Here is a 22,334-nt window from a genome sequence, read left to right as displayed (position 1 = left end):
CCTAAAAAAAATAAAATAAAATAAAAGGGAAGCCTTACTAACTTATTGCTATTACTTAATTTTTTATTTTTTATTATACATGAATGTATTTAATCGTGTTATTTCCTAAGTGGAACATTTATTCTTTTATTGTGCTAAAATATACATATTGTAGAATTTACCATTTAACTATTTTTAAGTGTATAGTTCAGAGACATTAACTACATTCACATTATTTTGCAACCATCACCACCATCCATCTCCAGCACTTTTTCACCTTCCCAAACTAAAACTTCATACCCATTCAACACTGACTTCTCACTTCCCACTCCCCTCAGGCCCTGGCAACCACTATTCTACTTTCTACCTCTGTGAATTTGAAAGTGTTTATTTCTAAGGATAAAGCTTGAAATCAGATTTGTGTTAAGAAAGCAGGGGTCAGAGTACAAGCAGAGCTGCCTTCTGTGGTAGGAAAGAATCGTTTGATGCTTTAAGGTCATTATTTACAGATAAAGAAATAGTGGGCTGTCCCTGGTGCCATCTACTCACTATGTTCCATGACATTTATTATAGGCAGAGAATTTTTTGTGGGCCTTTCCAAAAGGACAAATCAACGAGGTGCTGAAATCTTGGCTGATACTTTTAAGGTAGGTAAAGGATAATTTATGCCTGGCATACAGTAATAAATATTCATAGATGTCACCAGCTTTGCAAAATAATTCCTAATATTTGTACATTTGCTAGAAATTTTAAGAGCTTTCAAATTCAAATTTCTCAATAAATAGGCTGCACTGGGCTACCATATCCACAAAAGACAAAGTTATAGTGAACATCTTCTATTTTCTCCCAGTGTATAATCATACAGCCACCTGGCAGGTTTCATGGCACAATGAATGACTTTTAAAAAAAATCTGGAGACCCAACTGACTCGAACATGAAATGTAGATTTTTCACACTGGAATCAAGAATCACTTGTACTCAGTACCTACTGTGTGCTGGAAACTGGGCTTGATATTGTGTGTACATCCTCTCAAAGTCCCTTTACTCTATTGATTATTAATAGATTGACTCACCAGACTGCTTAGGAAGGGATATATAGTAAAGAAACTCTTTTGCCTTGAGGATGTGAAGCTCTAGTTTGCACAGGAAATTCAGACATCCTTCCAGAGTAGCCCACTCCATGGATCAACCAGCAAAGCTAGCTATTGACACAATCACACATCTGGAAGGAGGCTCTGCATTTTCTTCTTAAAAGTAGTCTTTATTGGAGTGCCTGGCTGGCTCAGTCGGTTAAGTGTCCAACTCTTGATTTCACCTCGGGTCCTGAGATGGGGCTCTGTGTCTGCTCCATGCTGGGTGTGGAGCCTGCTTAAGATTCTCTCTCTCCCTCTATCTCTGCCCCTCCCTAGCCTCATGCATGTGCACTCTCACTCTCTTTCTTTAAAACAAAACAAAACAAAAAAAGGTAGTCTTTATTTAACTGGCAATACCAAAAACTACAGGTCCCAGTTTATCTTCCAGATATTCAGGGCCCCTGGCAACCTCCCTAGAAATAGCCCTGTTTCAGGCAGATTTAAATCAGTTTTAGAATTATTCTGCAATGACACACTGCTTATTTCTATCATACATGTAGGACTATGCGGTCTCCACAGTCCCGGTGGCTGATGCTTTGCATTTGAAGAGTTTCTGCAGCATGGCTGGGCCTAACCTAATCGCAATTGGATCCAGTGAATCTGCCCAGAAGGCTCTAAAGGTAAATACAAAACTGCGCTCCTTTGAAATGCAGCACGCAATGCCTGCCACATGGTTTTCCTAATTTTGTCTAGTGGATGGTCAGCAAGCAAGACTGGCAGGAAGACAACAGGCTGGTACTTGAACTTTCTTCGATAAACACCTTCATGACCTCACATTCATTGGGAATCAGAACACCTAAATGTAGGAAGAACTCTTCACTGGTGAACTATTCTTACTCATACACCAGGTATCCTTGAAAGGCCGTGATTCAGAATAAGAAATATTGAACACATCACAGTTATTTCCTCTGGGGAAAAGGAGGGCATGCCACTGGTAGTGCTTTTCTTAAGTAAGACAGTTGGTACACCAAGGGTTGTTGTATTATTCTTATCCTTTTGTGTGTCTGAAATAGTTCATAATAATCTTTTAGAAAGGCATGATTCAAAAGTACATAAAAACCTTAACTTCTTTGCATTTGGAATACTTAGGACAAGAATTTGTCTCATTTCACAGATGAGAACTGGAAAGCCCAGAAAAATAATGATTTGTCCAAATCACAGAGCTAGGTCAATAGTGGAAGTCATTGATAATGAAGAAAACCTTCCACTGCTATAGTACTTTATAGTCCAAAGACATTTTCCTTGTCCATAAGAGCCCTGAAAGATGATCGGAATGCTCCATCAGGGCAAAGACCATGACTGTTTTGCTCACCATTTTTCTCCTTTTTGCTTGGTCCATGCTGGGGCCCTTAATAAATATCAGATGAATGATGAATAAATGAGAGAGATGGTATTATTTCCATTTTGCAGATGAGAACTAGATCAAATGACTCATCCCAGGCCACAAGGCTAACACTAAATGGTGGGCTGGATTACTACCTTTTTCTCACAACTTACTAAAGGACCAAAGACAAAAGCTCCTCTCAGCCAAAGAGAGGAAATCTATATGCCCCAAGGCGCACAATTAATTTTTTTGCCCTTTTAAGTCTTTACTCGTCTACCTTAGTGCTAGACTTGGTCCAGTTTGTCTCAGAAGAAATCATTGCCTACCAATTGCTGAGTTTTTCCCCCTTTATTTCCTGCAGCTTCTTCAGCAAGCAATCCTGGCCTTTCCATCTTCTTTTACTCATACTGTATCTTTGACTGTATTTCTAGGACTTTTAACAATTGTTGAACCTGTCTGAGAATTTGAATTTGGTGGCTTTTTCTATGTTTCCTTTAGAGAATATCTTTTGTTCTGCTTCATCTGGAAGGCTGTGTTAACTTTCCACATATATGAAAGGTGGTGGTCTTGAAAGAAAATGTTTGATGGATGGTATCACTCAAAGGATCTAGGAGGATTATTTTTCTTCTCAGGGACTAACTGTGGTGTCTCTGTGGCAGCTGGGTTGGTTGGCACATGTCTGAAATAGAGTATAAGGGAAGGAGAGGGCTGAAGCTGGCCTCTGCTGTGCTTTTGTGTTAATTAGCAGATGGGACATCCTCTGGGTAGACAAATTACAAAAAGTAGCCCCATCTGCGATTCTGGATAGACTAGACCCCTAACTCAAATAGCTTGGTCCCTAACTCAGAAATGTCCCTAACTTAAAAAGTCTGGAGAAATTAATGCATAACAAACTAAGAGAGAATACAGTATGGTTAACTAGAAAAACATTATATGAAGTAGCCCTGACTGCTATTCCTAGGATAGGATAGAGCTCCTTGAGGACTAGATATTCAGTGAGAACCTCATGGACAAAAATGGGCTAGATGTGGATCTTAAAGGATTCCCGGTAGGGACACAGTACAGACACAGACTGAGCCAGATACGTACATGAGATTTGAACAAGCTAGTCCAACCAATAAAGAGTTTTCCTGGGGGCTCCTGGAGATATGGCTATATGGAGCAGGTGAAGTCTGAAGAGGTAGCGACTTAAAAGTGAAGAAGAAGATGAATTTATCTCCATGAAGCAGGAGTCTGAACTTCTGAACAGAAGGGTCTGTACTGCTTTAGAGATGTTGGACCACTATTCTTTTGGAAAGAAAGAAGAAAAGAATGAAGGGGGAAGACCCTGCAATCAGAAGAGAGAACAACTGATAACCTGGAAAAAGAAACCCAAGCCAAGTCCCATTGTATGCCTTGGACTTGCCACCATTTCTCCATTCATCTTTCTCATCTCCTCATCAAGTCAGGTCCCCTAGGGTCACATCTTTTAAGGGCATTCTGTGTGGACTTTATAGTCCTCCTTCCTGTAGAGTTTATTTGAGTTAGTGTTAATAATGATGTTCACTCTATACTTGAAACATTCTGTGTCAGAAGCTATAAATAATCCTCACTGACTGCAAAGGTATTCACTCTTTAGAGATCATATTTTCCATCAGCAAATGTGCTTCCTAAACCATGGGCCTGTAGAGTTGGCAAATGCCCACCTGCCATGTTTCTAGCATCAAAAAGGTTTTCTTTTTTTTTTTTTTAAAGATTTTATTTATTTATTCATAGAGACACAGAGAGAGAGAGAGAGAGAGAGAGAGAGAGAGGCAGAGACACAGGCAGAGGGAGAAGCAGGCTCCATGCAGAGAGCCTGACCTGGGACTCCATCCAGGGTCTCCAGGATCACGCCCTGGGCTGCAGGCGGCGCTAAACCGCTGCGCCACCGGGGCTGCCCCAAAAAGGTTTTCTTACTTTGTAGTGAAAGCCGAGGAACAAACTGAATGGAAGAATAATGAGATCTCCAAACAGGCATATTCTCAGGTCAGAACTAGGTGGGTTAGTGAAATTCACATTTAATGAGCTGAACTGTTTATGTATTTGAGAACAGCTTTGGCTGTTATATTAGAAAAGTCAATAAAACTGATAGTGTGGTAAGTCCTACTACTAATTTGGATATAATACTGATATAGGTAGGCAGGAAGACAAATGGATAGAGACATATAGATCATTTGCACATAGTGAACACATATAGGTTTTAATTTTTCCATTTTATAAATGAAAATACTGAAATCTGATGAAATAAAATGTTTTGAATACAATCTTCTGGAATCAGATTTCCTTAGTTTTCCTCTCCCCATTTGCCTACCCCACTCCATACTCATTCTTTTACAGTTAGAAAGCTTTTCCCAATTATTTTGCCATAGATTTGTTTCAGCTGAGCTTCCTCTTTCTCTGCCCCTCTCTCCAACTACTCACCACCTCTTCCCATTTTTTGCTGTGGTGTCCAGGATCTGACTTGTCAGGAAAGATGTGAGTTTGGTCTCGGATGTCTGTTGTTCCCTTGCAAATCTTTTGATGTCTCTGTGGAGAAACCCATGGCCACTTGGGCATCTCTTGGAAGGGCATTTAAGAGTGGAGGTGAATTGTGCCTTCCTGTGCCACACACTGAGAGCTTGAATATTTCTCACATCTGTCACTGCTTGCTGAATACTTGCCTCCTTCAGAGCCAGAAAACTACTTCTTACATATTCATGCAAAGCTGAGAGCCTAAGGGTTTCTGGAAGCCTTATTGCATTTGAAACACTTTGTAATGGGTTGCAATCGATTCTTGGTTAATGAAGTGGGATCTTATGGAGATAGTCATCATACCTGTCTAGGTTGTAGTAGATTTAATAATGTGTGCATTGTATATTTAAATGAAGTCATCAATCTAGGAAGACTTTAGCGACTCTGCTGAAAAGCCCAGAACATATTTAATACAGAGCACATTTAATACAGAGTATATTTAATGAAGGGAAGGAAGGAAGGAGGACATATTATTCCTGCAGTTTATTGTTGATACATTCAAGGTACTAGAAGCTAGGTTGATTTGAACAAATACGTAAAGACATTTAACATTAAGTCTTATCCTAGAAATACTATTATCTAAGCAAAATCCATCTTCAGACCAACCTGTCCATTCTATGGTTTTTCCCTCCACACTTCCCATCATTCTGCACATGCCTCTGGGCAACTATACCTTCATCCTGCCCTTCTAGCTATAAACAAAAATAGTGTAAGATTAATTAATTCTTACATGAGCAATAGACCTACTAGTACTCTGGCAGAAGGAATGTTTGCCTTCTCAAAGATGATAAGAGCTCCAGTTGCTGCATAGCTGGAGCTGCTGGTCATAAACATAATTTGAGCAAAAGAAGTCAATCACCAAGAAATATATATTCTATTATTTCATTCATTTAGACAGGAGACAAAACTATGTTGTCAGCAGTCAGAATAGTGGTATTTTAAGGAGTGAGGAAGTCATGATCCCCGGGGCTGCTTTGTATGTTTAATTTTTAAAGTTCACAAAAATATGTATATAATGTATTATTGGAAGTGGGCTGAGATTAATTTACAGAAATAATTTTCCAATAGTGGGGTCTCTCAGACCCCTGCTTTACCTTCTATATGATTCCTATCTTTCCTGCAGACTAACCTGTTTTTTATTTTATTAATTAAAAAAAATAGACAAACTTTGTACCCCTTGAGTAACATCTCCTCATTTCCCTCCCCCCTCAGCCCTTATACACCTGAAATATATATAAGTTTTAATTGTCAGTTATACCTCCGTAAAGTTGGGGAGGCAAAGACACAGCAAAGAGTAGATTTGCACCACATCCCATCCATTTTTTCCTCGATCCATTCCAAAATCGACTTCCTTTCCAGGAACCTGGATTAATTACATGCACTCTGTCACAGGACGACAGACTCTAATTCCTACCTTCTGGAGGGACTCACTGTATTGATTTTTAACTCAATCTCTCCTTGATAGCATTCAGTCCTCTAGTCAATTGGGGGGGGGGGAAGAAAGGAAGGAAGGAAGACAAAGGGAGGGAGGCAGAGAAGGAGGGAAGAGGTGGGGGAGTAACATTTAGCCAAAACTTTCCCCAAACTAATCAGATGAGGCAGCTCTGAGCTAGAGGGGCTGCGTTGCTAACAAGCCAGGGGACTATGCCATCTGTGAACCAGGCAGGAAGAAGAGCGCTCGCACCTTCCTAACCCTTCGCAGAAACCAGTTCTTTTCTCCTTTTGCCATCTGCAATTTTGTTTATTGGCCTCTTTTTAGATTAATAATTCTATTCTTTTGTATCACAATGAATTATTATTTTAAAATGCTTTCGACAGGAGTACTAAAAGGATGTGGTAAGAAAAGAATTATGAGATCACCACTCCTTTTTTTTGTCTTTGTCATGTAAATGGAGCTGAAATCTAGTGCGTGGATTCCAGTAGAGTTGTAATTTTAAATTATGATGCTCATAATGTATCTTGATGGAAATATCTTTTGGTTTCTTATCTACTTCCTGAAATAACTAACTGCATTTGTAAGATTCCTTGAATGAGGACATGGGCTGCTTTGCAGCTAATTTAAATTGCATAGCACGAGGCATGTTTTTTTCTTTTGAATGACTAACTATATAATAGAGGTCACTCAGACAGTATTTCCTCTCATTTTGACTCAGCTTCAGCATTGATTTTATGTCCAAAAATGTCCATGTTATTTTATAGATGGTCATATAAAGGAAGAACATGGAAAAACCCTTAATATGTTTGGATTTTGTATGTTTTTTAATTGCCTGGAATTTCCTTTGATGACAACTGGAACAACAAATAGCAAAAACCAAAAGATAGAATGAGAGCTAACTAGTATCAACAGAGTGATTGAAATGGAAAAATAAAGACTCTGCATTTCTAGTTGTTGTTGTCAAAGTGAATTACAGTGTATAGCCACAAGATTTCCCACTTTGGGTCCCTACCAAATATGAAATGCATGCTGACAATCCCACTGTAGGTTTAATTTAGTCTTATTATTTGGTTGTCTGTTCCAGTTGTATTTACCAGAGCCACAAAACAATGATTTTTTTTAAATATCTACCATGCCTGAATTAAGAAATTAACAGAAAACCAAATAGTCTCTGAGTTTGTAACAACTGTTTATGCTTCTTTTCCTGGCAGCAGTTGCCTTATCTGACGATATTCCCAGAGCTGGATGCCAACAAGGCTAGGGTGGCCAAAATAAAATACTTTGGCATGATAGAGCCATAAATAATCTGAAGCTGTGAGACCAAAACAGCCATGCTGAATTTCAGTCCTAGTTCCAAGGCAGGAAGAAGGTAAAATTGGCCAAGTAGGAGAAAGGGAATAATAATAGGGTTTTTATTCTCTTGAGCTTTCAAGAAAACTTCAGAGAAAAAAGAGGAAGAAATTACATTTAAAGTACTATTTATTCTGTCCATTAAATGATGGGACATTGAAAAATATTCAACAGACTTTATGGGATGTTATAGAGGGAATTCAAGCATATGTTGGGTAACCAAACAAATGGTCTTTGAATGAGCCTTTGAATCCAAGACTCTTACTTACCCAGGGAAAGGCCTAAGTGACCTTAAATCAGTGGTTTTTAATGAGAGGCGGCATAAAACTACCTGAGGAACTTTCTGAAAACACACTACCAGGAACCTAACTCAGAAAATCCTAATGTTCTGGGTCTGGGATCACTTCTGCATTTTTGAAAAGCTCCACAGGTAATTCTGCCTCCCAGGTTTTCTGCAACTTCCAAAAGCACCTAGAATCCTGAATAATACACACCCGAAGAAGCCAACCACTATACATTATGGGTACAAAACTATGTATTTCCAAGTAGCAATAAAAATAGAGAAAATGTCATGATTAAAGCCATCAAAAGCTAAAAACTCCTTACCTTTTTGCTGCCTAGAGTTCAACATTATATAACTTAAAAAATAATAGCCAACTGGGTAATAACTTGGATGCCATCATTTAATCCATTTGATGGATGCTAAAATTCCTTATGAAAATATTCCAAGTGACCAAAAAATTGCTGTTATCATTTTCTAAGGACAGGATATTTGCATTTGACTCATGTTCTTACACCCTCTCCCCCAAAACACGCGCGTGTGTGCACACACACACGCACAGAAAAGTCTGACAGGACTGCAGGTGTGAAGATTAGTGCCAAAGAGACAAAAAGGTTGAACTTCACACCATTACTGATATTAGAGAAGAACTTAGCTTTAAATATAATCATATGTTGATTCTAGTAAAGAAGCATAGTTGTCTAAAGAGCCAAAATGGCAATGAGGGCTAAGCAGATAACTTAGAATCCTAGTTCATGGGTTGTCATTCTGGGTCTACCACCAGCTTCCCCTGTACTCAGTCTCATCCTGAACAAACAAAGATAGATCAGCCTCACTAGGAAATGAGAGCTTCCTTTCTTCTCATCAGAAATTTCAGGATGAGCAGTTAAGGTGAAGGACTGTGTCTTGAACATGTGGATGTACAAACACCTGGCAAAAAGTAGCAACCATTTAATTTAGAAGTGGAGCTTCTAAAGCCTCTCATTACTATCCCCTTTGCACAAAGTCTTCTTAAAAGGCAATAGAAAAAATAAAACAGGCGATCGAAACAGATGAGCTTGAAGCTTGAGCTTCCTGAGCATTATCCAGCAATATTCTTTATTGCTGGATACTCTATGAAAGATACTATCTCAAGCACAGGGGACCTTAAGATGAGTGGGAAACAGTCTTTGCCCTCAAGGTGCCTCCTGCTGAATTGAAGAAACAGGACAGGACATTAAAATAAATAGTGCACAGGGGGATCCCTGGGTGGCTCAGTGGTTTGGCGCCTGCCTTTGGCCCAGGGCGGGATCCTGGAGTCCTGGGATTGAGTCCCGCTTCAGGCTCCCGGCATGGAGCCTGCTTCTCCCTCTGCCTGTGTCTCTGCCCCTCTCTCTCTCTCTCTCTATCATAAATAAATAAATCTTAAATAAATAAATAAATAAATAAATAAATAAATAAATAAATAAATAGTGCACAGTGTAACACAAGATAAATGACTAATAGATGAGGGAACTCTAGAAGAGATAGGAGTTCTGAGGAGGGAGTGATCCCAGGAGATAGGAATCCAAGTCCGAGTGGACCAGAGTGAAGAACAAGCCTGTCATAGAGGAGGAATGGTTATTACAAATAGGACAAGTGGGGGAATATCTATTTTCATAATCAATAGATGATGGCTGGAGCAAGGGCTGAGTACAGGAAAAAAAGTTAAGGTTCCGGAAATAAGTTGAGGCTGGTGCAAAGGCCAAGGAATGAGGGTTTTCTTGTCCGCAGGCTGTGGGGAGGCACTCATAATTTTTTAGCCGAGGTATAAAAGTTGAAGGTGGTATTTTAGAACAAATCTATCTGGCAGTATGCCCATAATGATTTAACAGGCATAAAGATTAGGAGTAATAAAATTAGTTAGGTGCCATCACGCAGTCCAGAAATAAAGAAGAGAAGAGTCTGGGCTAGAGAAGTAGTCGTGAAAATAGAGAGGGCCGTGCAGGAGCAGAGTTCCATTTAGAGTAGTAACAGAACACTGTGACTGAGGGATTTGAGGGGCATGGGAGAAAAAAGGAGCAGATCAGCACTTTGACAGATATTTATAGAACCCCTGTTCTGTGCTAGGCCTTGTACTAGGTCCTAGGGGACAGTGATGAACAAAATGACTTCAGAAATGACTACCAGATGGTGACTTTGGTGGAATTTTTGCAAAAGAGTTCCACTCTCCCTGTCACCATGAACTCAGTCCTCCCCATCTACACAGGAACAAACCATAGAAAATCTGTGGGCAAAAGTATGTTGCTGGATTTCGCTGACCTAGATTCACATTTTGGGAACTGAGCTAGACGGAGACATATTCAACTGACAGTGGCTCGGGTAGACATCCCCTGTCTAAGCCTGTAGGACACTAACGGGGTTGGCTCCCATTTCAGTTTCCATTGGCAGCAGTCAGTGGCTCATCCAAATTTGGAGTCTCTGTCCTTTACTCTTTTCTGTTTATTTTTTATTATCTTTATCTATTCATCCTAAAGGCACACCAAAAAAATCACTTTAACATTTGCATGCCCTCCATCTCCAACAGTGTCCTATTGTTTTTTGGCTGAATTGAGTTGGCAGAAGACTGTCCACCCCCCGCCAAAAAAAAAAAAAAAAAAAAAACCAGGATGATTATCATGTCGTGGGCTGAAAGTGTGCATCACAGCATGACCTACATGACTCTCTCGGCCATGCCAACACCAATACCCTTGATGTTGAAGGGATTAGGAAATGTATCAGTTGAGCTAGAGGGAGGATGGTTGAGTTTTGGGTTACTGTTTCTCCATGGAAATCACATGTATTAAATGCCTTAGGTGTTGATGAGTATCCTATTGCTTGGCTGAAAGTTAATAAAGCATATGGTAAAACATAGACCCTAAAGAGTGACATTTCCACTATAAATTATTTGCTAGTCTCTAGGGGAACCATCCATACTACCTCATACAATACCAGAATTTGGGCCATCCATAGAAATAATCACATGTAAGAGAAACAAATTAAATTTGCTACCACCTTCCTGCAAAACTATTCCACTAGTATTTTTACCCTGCTATTAATAATCACTTACTGGTGTGCCTGGGTGGCTCAGTTGGTTAAGCATCTGACTCTTGGGTTTGGATCGGATCCTGATCTCGTAGCTCATGAGATCGAGCCCCACGTCAGGCTCTGTGCTCAGCAGGAGTCTGCTTGGATATTCTCTCCCTCTGCTCCTTCTTCCCCTCTCACTCATTCACTCTCTCTCTCAAATAAATAAATCTTTAAAAAAAATAATCACTATCTTCCCTTGTTTTTATCTTTTAAATGTCATGTTTGTCCAGCAGTCTTCTTTTTTTTAAAGATTTTATTCATTTATTTGAGAGAGAGAAAGCACAAGCAGGAGGAACAGCAGGCAGAGGGAGACGCAGGCCCCTCACTAAGCAGGGCACAGGATGTGAGGCTCAGTCCCAGGACCCTGAGATCATGGCAGACACTTAACTGACTGAGCCACCCAGGCGTCCCACTCCAACAGTCTTTAAGAATATTTCTAAATCTGCTTTTCATTGATGGTCACTGGATGCTGCAATTGGGTCCTACTGTTACTCAAACACTGTCCATAGATGTTTAAAAAAAAAAAAAAAAAAAGGAAGCTTTGCAGATATACTACAATGGCCATTCCCTTTTAATCTCCTTCTGAAGTGAGATTAAGTTCAAGCTATGACCACATATTCAGAGGTGACTCATCATATAGATATTCAACCAAAAAAAAAGCCAATTGGAAGCTAAGTGAAAGATGTTGAGTCTATTGCATTTTATGCACATTTTCCCCTCACTCATTTGTTTTTATATTCACACTCTGGCAAGTGATAAGAGCTCAGTATGGCTCAATATGCAACTACTAGTAGTTGTAATATCAGTAGCAGTAATAATACCTTTTAGGTGTAAAAATCATGTTAATTTAATTTGAGAAGTCTAAGTGATTTTCAAATTTTAGTGTTACCCAAGAATCACATTTGAAATACACATCACATTCCTCAGATTCCCCAGAAGAAACTCTGATTCAACAAGACTGGGATTGAGCACAGGTACCATGGCATGATTTGGTTGCAGGTAATCCATAGATCACACTGTGAGAAGCATTGGCTCTGTCTGGAATTCACCAGATAGCAGTTCCTACAGTGGCATATGATGGCAGGGGGAGAAAATTCATTCTAAAAGTAAATTGCTATGGCCTTGAACTAAAATGCCACCTACTATCATTCAGAATAATATCATACTGAGTAAAATAACTGGCACTTCAGAGAAATAGCTCTTATGTGAAAGAAAACAATGCAGAACTCCACCAGACTATTGAAATACAAATGCTTATGAAGAACTCACTTTTCTCTAAAATGCTGTGCCTTTTTAGGGGGAAATGCTTACAGAATAAAAGACACATATCATGTGTTCCGTCTCTGTCTGTTGATAACACTTGTATATTAAAAACATGTATCTAAAGTGAGTTATTGCTCTAATTCTCATTAGGCACATAGGCCATCAGACTTGAATAGAAAAGTCTACATTTCTTCTACAGTCTGACATCCTATGGCTTGAAAATAAACATGTTACTAAGTTCTTCAAGTAGGACAGGGCACCTGGGAGGCTCACTCAGTTAAGCATCTGCCTTTGGCTCAGGTCATGATCTTGGAATCTCGGGATCTCAGGATCTTGGAATTAAGCCCCACATTGGGCTCGCTGCTTAGTGGGGAGTCTGCTTCCCCCTCTGCCCCACTCATGCTGGTGCTCTCTCTCTCTCTTGCTCAGTCTCTCTCAAACAAAAATCTTAAAAAAAAAAAATCTTAATAAATAAATAAACTTTTCAAGTAGGAATAGTGAAAGGAGGAGGAAAATCCAGATCTCTATTTGGGTAAGAAATTTGTCTGGTCCCATTCCTGAACTTGTTAGGAAGAATTTGAAAAGGACCTCTGGAGAGCAACCAAAGCTGATCAAAGTCTGACATTCCGTGGCCAGTGTTGATTACACAGAAGGGTATGACCCAAGTGTTGATGGGCAACTTCTCTTTGCTAATTAAGTGTGTCTTACAAGAAATTGCATTAGGAGATTTTAGGAGGATTTTAAGATTATTGAATGCTGAAATGCAGTGCTAAAAAGCATTCATTCATTCAACATTCAGCAAATATGTATTGACCATCTACCACACACCAAGCACTGCTGCAAAGCACTGCACAAAGGGTGTAACTGTACCTCCCCGGAAGCTTTTAAATAATCTTTCCTTTTGGAATGACTTGGATACCTTGACTTCATTGGATTCAAACAGTATGTCAATCACCTAAGGAATCAAAATATATATAATGGCAATGTAAAAATATGTATTACTTTCTTAAACCGTTGATGAATGTCAACTGGTCTTTTTCCAACTTCTTATTCTACCCTTCCTTTTTATTGAACCTTGAGTTTCACTTTTTAAAAGATTTCATTTATTTATTTGCAAGAGCGCACATGCATGAGAGGCAGGAGGGGTAGGGGGAGATGGAGAAACAGGCCCTCACTGCTGGGTTCAATCCCGGGACCTCAGGATCAGGACCAGATCTAAAGGCAGACTCTTAACCAACAGAGCCACCCGGGTGCCTGGAACCTTGAGTTTTAAATGAGCATGTTGCCACTTTGAATAAACCCCACATTTCTCAGCTTCCTTTTTACTAAGTATAATAATGAGAACTAAGTATTGCCAATGAGATAAAAGTAGAAGTGCTAGGTATGAAATCCAGGACTTGGACTGAAAAGGAGCAATTATACCTTTTCCCCCTTCCTGAATCTTGCTGCTTGAAAAAAGGATGTGATGGTTGGCACACCAGAGCTATTTTATACCATGAAGACAAGGGTGCGCTATACCCTAAGTATAGCAGAGCAAAAAGCTAGGACTCTGGACTCCTGATGACTGTCAAGTGACTACACTGACTATGACCTCAAAACTCCTCTCACATGAGACAGAAATAAACTTTTTTGAAAGTCATTTGGGGGGGGAGGGGCAAGAGGGCAGATAGTTTCTATTATAGCCAAATTTAGTCTATTATAGCCAAATTTAGATAAAGCCTATTTGTCTGCATTAGGCATTAAGAGAAAAACTCAATTCAAGCTGCCAAAACAATGGAGATTTATTGGTCCATGTAGTTCTAAAGTCATTCAGACTTTACAGTAAGTTTGATTGATCTGCTCAATGATGCCATCAAAGAATCAGGTTCTTCTGTGTCTCTTCTCCACCTAACACAGATGCATGTCAGCATAACGCTGGCTCTTAATCAGGGCAGCACAGTGACCACCAGCAGCTTCTGACGACATGCTTGCACACCTATAGTCAGGGAGGGAGACATTAACCTTCTCAGAAAAGTAAGGAAACCTCTTTCAGATCTTGTCTATTCTTATTAGTCTGAATTGGCCATCTGCCCATCTTTAAACCACCTACTATAACCAAGGGGTGAATTACACCAGAGATCCAGTTTCCTGATTGCATGGAGGCATGCTGGGGCACTGCAGCAAACTCTCAGGAGCACCATGGCCTATTTTAACATTTCAAAAATAGCACAGATATACCTGTCAGATAACATACACAGTTCTACTGTTGGCTTGTTTGGACCTAAATTAAATACTAAATAAGCAAAAGTGTTATGGTTCTTTGGGGGGTAGTGGGGGCAGTGAGGAGGGGAGTTGTATTTTGTTTATTTATTTTGGTTTTGGTGTGGTTTGGTTGGTCTCAAGACACCATGAAAATATTACTGAGACACCATTGGTTCTGTGAACCAAGAAAGGAACCTCAGGCCTATAGTCTGGTGGAATTAACTTCCCCCCATTACGTGGGCTACACAGGGCAGTGTAGATATACAAATGAGAAGTGAGGCAGTTACTAAGAAAGCAGAGAATTGGTGTGGAGGAAGGAACCACAATATTCACCAGACCCTGAGAAGAACTAAACCCTGAATCACAATTAGGGAGGGAATTGTCTTTGTTTATGAAAATACAACAGGTCCTTTGGGGTGAAAGGTGCCGTCCTTGAAAGCTTCTGAGCAGACAATACAGCAAAAGAGAAAGCAAAAATGTCCTTTGTAGAAGCACTAGGAACATGGAGATGGAGAGAGAAGAGAAAAACAGAGTTTTTCTGAGAAGAGGCCTCAGCCACAAGACAGGCTTGTCAAGTCTTTGAAGGACACCAGCATTCAGTATTCAATTTTAAGTGTTCATATTACTGCAATATGTCGACCTGCCAAACATGAGAAAAAACTATTACCCTATGTGAATAGGGTTTTTTGAGACAATCAAAGAAAGACTGAAGTCCCTGCCTATGTTGAAAGGGTTTAGAAGAAGGATAGCACCTGTAAAATAACTATGTCTTTGAATGGATCAAATTCACTGGAAACTGGGACCAGAGATAACATGAAAATATAAACCTCCTCCCCCTCTCCCACTCTTTACTTCCAAGATTGGTAGAAATTATGGAGAGGGCACAAAATAGTCATTCTTAATCCTGTCTACATATTAGAGTTAAAAGGGGAGGGGCAAGATGTTTAAAAAGAAATACTGATGTTTTGTCTTACTCTAGACCAAGTAAATAAAAAGAAAATCTCAATGGTTGGGACCCCAAAATCTGTACTTTTTAAAAAGCTCCCCGGATGATTTTAGTCTTGTAGCTGTGGTTGAGAACCACTGGCCTAGGATATTACACAAATCAAAGAATAGAGGTACAAGACATTCTTAGTTAGATCTTGAAGAGTAGAGAGACCCCTTAAAGTGGAGGTGGAGGAGGGGGTCAGGGAGGAGTTGACATTGTTCCTTCTTGTCCCATCAAATTCTCTCCTCCAAATTAATATCAGTAAAGAAGCCTGCACTGAGTCAGGAGAGCTAAGATCTGGTCCTCATTTTGCAGTTCACTAACTTTCTATGCTTTTAGCTAAGTCAATTAACTTTTCATCTCTGAATCTCTGTAAAAGAGAAGTGGGCTCAATAATTTCCAAATTCGTGCCTCATTCTCAAACTTACAATTCTTAGTAATCTATAAAATGAGATCACTTCCTCAGCTGCTTGGAGTACTTAGTCAACATTCACTGTCTAACACTAGCAAAGACCATATCGAGAAAGAAACCAAGGTTTCTCACCAACCCCACTTCAAAACATAAAATTTGAAATGCAGAAAGCCAGGTAACTCCCCACACAAGAGCAAGCAAGGTGAAGATGTCTGTTTTCTTCATTAGCCATGGTTTGGTTGTGATCATTTACAGGGTATTTCAGTTTCTGGGAAAAGATATATGAGGACAACAGCTGTTTTCTTAAACACTTTGCACTTTCTCTTCAGGGCTCTTGATAATTCAGAGGAAGAATAGAAGAGTAAATAGTATACTTATTTGGAAACTTGATTTCTTTCTTTTTCTGGTTGTTTTTCCTTCTCCTTCCCATAAATATCTGCTCTTCTCCTAAAATATAAATAAATTTGATGACTTTCTCCTAAAAACAATGGTTTTCAACCAGAGGCAACTTTGCCCCCTAGGGGACATTTGGTAATGTCTGGAGATATTTTTGTTACAACATGCAGGAGGTGGGGGGAAATGGATGCTACTGGCATGTAGTACATAGAGACCAGGGATGCTGCTAAACAGCCTACAATGCACAGGACAGCCCTAATAACAAAGAGTTATCTAGTCTAAAATATCAATAGTGCTGAGGTTAAGAAACCCAGTCCTAAAATATGAATGAGATTTGTCAGCCTTGTTTCACAGAAATATTAATTTCTGAGCATATCATAGTTAAGGTGCTTATATCCTTGATTAGGGTCAGCAGTGACTCCTGAACATCAAGTAGCCCATGCCAGCAAGAGTGCTTTCAGAAGACAGGAATTAAATATCTATATACAGGGGCACCTGGGTGGCTCAGTCGGTTAAGCAACTGCCTTCAGTTTAGGGTCATGATTCCAAGGTCCTGGGACTGATCCCCTCTTCAGGCTCCCTGCTCAGTGGGGAGTCTGCTTCTCCCTCTCCCTCTGCTTACTGCTCCCCCGCTTGTGCTCTCTCCCTCTGTCAAATAAATAAAATCTTTTTTAAAAAATAGCTAATATAGTCCCAATATTTATTAGATTTTTGTGTAACATTTTCAGGTATTGAAACTACTTAGTATACTTGGACGAAAATGAAATAAATGTAAGAGAATCACAGAAATTGAGTAACAAGGCCACATATAATTACACCTAGAGATTTTCATTACCAGCCTTTGAGGGAAGTGGAACTGGGGCCTCTGAACTGCTATGTTCAGGTTCCTTTACTGACAAATTCAGAGGGGGTAAATAGATTTGTTCTGAGTGTGTGTGTTTTAAGAAAAGATCTGAAAAACTCATATCAAACTTTGAATAGTGGTTACCATAGGGAAAGGGAGAAGAGAGAAGAATAAGATGGAATAGAGAGGGGAGGAAGAAGACTTCAATGATTAAAAATCAGCTTTATTGAAATATAATTTCCATATAATAGCACTTTATTTCCATATAATTCACACTTTAAATGTACAATTCAAGGAGTTTTGACAAAGGTATATAGTTGTTTTAAGTCCAATAGAACTTTAACTTTTTGTAGTTTAATCTTTTGTAAGAAGCTTATGTTTTGTAATTTTGTTTATAATTTGTTTTTTTGTTTATAATTTAAAAACACCTTTTTAGAAGAATTGTCTGAAATTATATACTCCTGCCTTACCCCATTTTGTAAGGGTGGCTTACAAAGATGCATGAAAGATAGCAAAATAACCAGAAATAAAAGGATAAGATGATTTGAAAGGAAAACAATGACTTAAATTGGAGCCAAGGGGTCTCTGGTGGCTCAGTCAGTTAAGCATCTGACTCTTGATCTCTGCTCAGGTCTTGATCTCAGGGTCATGAGTTCAAGCCCCACATTTGGGCTCCATGCTGGATGCAGTCTGCTAAAAAAAGAAAGAAGAAAGAAAGAAAGAAAGAAAGAAAGAAAGAAAGAAAGAAAGAAAGAAAGAAAGAAAGAAAGAAAGAGAGAGAGAGAGAGAGAGAGAGAGAGAGAGAGAGAAAGAAAGAAAGAAAGAAAGAAAGAAAGAAAGAAAGAAAGAAAGAGGAAAGGAAAGGGAAGGGAAGGGAAGGGAAGGGAAGGGAAGGGAAGGGAAAGATTAAATTGGAACCAAGTTTAAGAGTGCAAACTATGGATTCTCATTTTTTCCTTTACACATACGACAATCAGACTTGAAGCTTCCAGTTAGTGTGAAACGGGTTTCCCTTTTCACCTTCTTTTGCATGTTTGAGAGCTTTGATGAATTTAAGCTCCTATTTAGCACACTCAATTTGCCACCGTTCCTACAACTAAGAGTTCATGAGTTTCATAAACCTATTGAAAGTTAATCCTCAATTATTATATGCCCATGAGGAAGCAAAAGTTCTATGAGGCAAATTTTAAAGCTAAAATTATCCATGGCGTTAACAAAGAGGTTATAGGGCTACTTAACCTTCTATGAAGAGCCAATTTATGCTAACATCCGGGAGCCAAGTCTTATAAAACATGAAGACTCCTGTGTAGAGCAGTGGTTTGCTGGAACCAGCTCCTACCAGCTTACGGGGCCAATTGTTAAATTTTCAGGTATTTTGCCAGCTGGTTGTTAAACACAGCCATTATTTTTTTTTTTTTTTTAGATTTTATTTATTTATTCATGAGAGACACAGAGAGAGAGAGAGGCAGAGACACAGAGGGAGAAACAGACTCCTTGCAGGGAGCCTGAGGCGGGACTCAACCCCCCCAGACCTGGGATCACGACCTGAGCTAAAGGCAGATGCTCAACCACTGAGCCACCCAGATGTCCCAAACACAGCCATTATTAAAAAGTAAATTATGTGAGCTTCAAACTAAATAAATTATACTGAAAGCAAAAGTAGTAAATATTTAAAACTTATCAGTTCCTAATTCTGTCACTACATATTTCCATTCATGAGCTGTGCTCTTAAGATTCCTTACATCTGTTGTATACATGCAAGATGGTGATATTATATAATGGTGTGCCCATCCTTTATATCAGTAAAATTTATAATAAATTTATGTAGGTGTCAGTAAAATTTTTAATAAATTTATGTGGGTATATTATGCATATATTTTTCCCTACATTTACTAGCACACTACTGCCTGGAGCTAAAAATCTCAGAGTAATGAACATACATTAAAGTTTTTGGATTTTTTTTTAAACTACCTGGGCTAAGATATAATTGGAGGCCCCAATGATGATTTTCTTCATCTTATTCCAGAAACAAAAAAACCTCTCTCTCATGAGTCTTCTCCAACCCCAAGGCAACCCTTTTGCAAATGGCCAAGTAGACTGAGCAGAAGATTTTGAATGACTCTAAAGCAAAGCAATCACAGTTATTGTCAAAGAAAATTTAAATGTGCACCCTCTTGATGAGACAGCCAAGTAATATTTGCTCCCACAGAAAAATAAGCATTAATCCACCAGTGGTGGGATCAGAGTCAGGGCTGATACCGGGCATCGTTGCAAACTGTATGTTTGACGTTTTCTCCTCTCTCAGTCTGGAGCCTGCTCCTCTGCCACTCTAAAAGCGATAGTGCCTCTTTACCCACTATCTTTGCTCTTCTTTCACCTACTTAAAGAACATGACAGCTTTAAGGAAACCAATCCATGTAGTTCAGTAGAGAACTCAGATGACCTCAGGAGTCAGATCTTCTCCATCTAAAATGCATTAAAATGCAAACTTTAAAAAATATATGCATGTCAAATAAGTTGTATATACAGGAAAAAAATCAGCCCAAAGGCTGCAAGTTAGTGAGCTCAGGGTCTAGTCTTTCAAGGGATATTGGAGAGGTGGTACTTTGGTGTGACAGGAAAAAGGTAGGCATTTGGAAGTTGACCTACCTGGACTTGAATCTTGGATTTACTGTCTTAACATGGGACCTTGGACAAATTACTGAATTTCTCTGAACCTTGGTTTTCTCATTTATAAAAATGAATTGTTGTGAGAAACAAAGAATGGAGAACTACCAGTAAAGAGAAGATAGCTCAATAAATGCTCCAGTTGTTTCTTGCTGTCAAATGACACAGGGAACCTGGAAGATCCACAAGCCCCCAGTACCCAAAGGCTTTAATTTTTGAAGGTGGGAATAGGGTGCAGGTATCTGGGGAAGCATAGCCAAGGCATGACTTCAGTATCCAAGTAGGCAATAAGATACATCCTACATACAAGGTACAAGAACAAGAATGTGGGAGATCTGTTTCTGCCACAGAGCTAGTCTTACAGGATGCATGGGCAGGGGTTAGAAGGGAGGTAAGAGCTCAGATTTTGCATTTTGGAACAGGTGCTTCTGAATTTCTTTCCTCTACACCCCTGAAATTAGAAAGCGAGGACTGTGACTCACCCAGGGACTCAACTTTGTTCCTCTTGCCTATGCCTTGCTCCTAAGCCCTCCATGGAGCACAGAGTGTTCGTCTAATAAGAGGATGAGAGCTTTATTCCCAGCTTTCCCTTCCACAGAAACCACTTTTGAGGATCCCTTCCAGAATTGGTTCATGTGATTTGTGGTTGTAATTTGAATGACAGAATTCTTTTGTTCCGATGTTCAGATGGGCCTTATGATCTGAACAAAAGTAGCAACTCCAAATATGAGAGAGATTTTATGGAGGAAATTTGTGGCAGTTAGCTTCAAAGGGAATATTTGGCATTGTAAGTTGGCTCAGATTTTACTGAAAGGAACCATGTTACTTAGTTCTTAGGATCTATATAGCCCATCAATTCAGAGAGGATGTTTAACAAACAACTTCTCTCAGATTGTGTTTATTTTGACCTGATCCATGGGAAGATCCATAAAAAATGAAAACATAATAGTCCTAGAATGTTATCCAGAGCTGTATTGACTCAGCCTTAAAAGGACTGTCTGGGCTTAATGCCTGGTATATTGTCAGCTCTCAATAAACTCTTGATGGAAGATAAATAAATGAATGAATGATTTTAAATATCCAGGAGCAACAAAAAGTGTGCTGGAGAATCATATGTCGTATACCTCAATAGAATTTATAATCTGTCCCTTTAATATTGGCTATTTTGATATGTTGACATGAGTACATATGTATATTTCATAAATGATCAATTATGAGTGAGCCAAAAACACATTCTGAATATTTCCTAACCATCTCTAAATACCTTCCACACACCTTTCAGTATCTGACCCATAAAAGGATTTACTGTCTTGTTTGTTTCTGTGAAATAACATAGCCCAAGATTTTTTTTTTTAATAATTGATGTAATACAATGAAACCATGAGTAACAAGTGGGAGAATGTAGCTGCCTTCCAGCCCTTTGAATGAGAAAATTCCCAGAAATGTTGGGAACTGCCGGAAATGCCTGGTTGTTAATGCAACTAGCCATGCAAATTCTCTTGGGCTGAAAGCCAGACGTTTCCCACTCTATTTTGTGACAGCTCCATTCTGGGGAGCAAGGCGGATTCCTCCAAACCAGCAGCTGTGTAACAGACCATGATGATTTGGCCAACATGGTTCTCAGAGCCATTTACACTCTGCCACATGCCTTCTTCTTTAAGGGGTTGCCTGTAATGGAAGAGAGGTTGACTTTCTTTTTACTGCTAGCATTCCCTTCATAGCCTTGTCCTGCCTTAAATTATAGATTGTCATCTCCTGAAGGAAGAGCCTGCAACTAAATTATCTTTGGCTGTCTTTCTCTTCCCCACTTTTCACTGTCATCCTGCCTGGCCCCAGGGGGGCCTCCATAAAGGACTGTTGGATTGAACCAAACACCACTTGTGTCCAATCCCAATAATTCTTACTGTTTTACACAAAGTGGAATAATTCCTTTGGGAAATGGCCAAAGTCAGAAATGGCATTTAGAGCAGAGACTTGACTTCTCAGATCTTTCTCTAAAGCCATGTAGAACTCATGTGTATTATCCAGAGTCTAGGGCCTCTTGGGAATTTAGTGTCCATAGAGAGTTTAGGTGCTTTCTCCTTTCCGTTCTGGCTTGAGACACAATGAGAAACAGGAAGTATATCCCCTGTGGTTAAAAGAACACTACACAGAGGTCTGGAGCAACATACCACCTCCACCCTTTTTTAGGAAAAAAATGCTGGCACATAGAACTAAACAGCCAACAGCCACATTCTCAAGATACTTGAAATGATGCTCATCCTTTAACAAAGCCTTCTGTGCATCCACAAAGAGGAAACAAAACCTAACCCCTCCCCTTTCCGTGGCTGCATCTTTGTCCTTGGGAGCCTGAGCTCTTTGAGGTGATGCCCTGCCAGGTGGGCCACGTGAGCACATCCTCAC

At 39.5% G+C, this 22,334-nt stretch overlaps 1 protein-coding gene and 1 long non-coding RNA gene across 5 annotated transcripts in view; one reads left to right on the top strand and one right to left on the bottom strand.

Moving 5' to 3' along the window:
• Nucleotides 1-22,334, bottom strand: part of LOC140637869 (uncharacterized) — a 66,406-nt gene that overhangs the window by 30,726 nt on the left and 13,346 nt on the right. The gene's annotated exons all lie outside the window — the stretch shown is intronic.
• DDAH1 (dimethylarginine dimethylaminohydrolase 1) overlaps nt 1-22,334 on the top strand; it is a 133,975-nt gene that overhangs the window by 102,533 nt on the left and 9,108 nt on the right. For all 3 annotated transcript variants that reach the window (XM_072834337.1, XM_072834335.1, XM_072834336.1), the window contains exons 3-4: nt 553-626; nt 1,613-1,732. In XM_072834337.1, coding sequence (XP_072690438.1) covers nt 553-626; nt 1,613-1,732 — 194 coding nt within the window. The remainder of the gene's footprint in view (nt 1-552; nt 627-1,612; nt 1,733-22,334) is intronic.

Source organism: Canis lupus, chromosome 8, assembly GCF_048164855.1.
Source record: "Canis lupus baileyi chromosome 8, mCanLup2.hap1, whole genome shotgun sequence".
Lineage (NCBI taxonomy): Eukaryota > Metazoa > Chordata > Mammalia > Carnivora > Canidae > Canis > Canis lupus.
The sequence above is the reverse complement of the archived record's forward strand: the minus strand, read 5'-3'. Positions and strand labels throughout refer to the sequence as shown.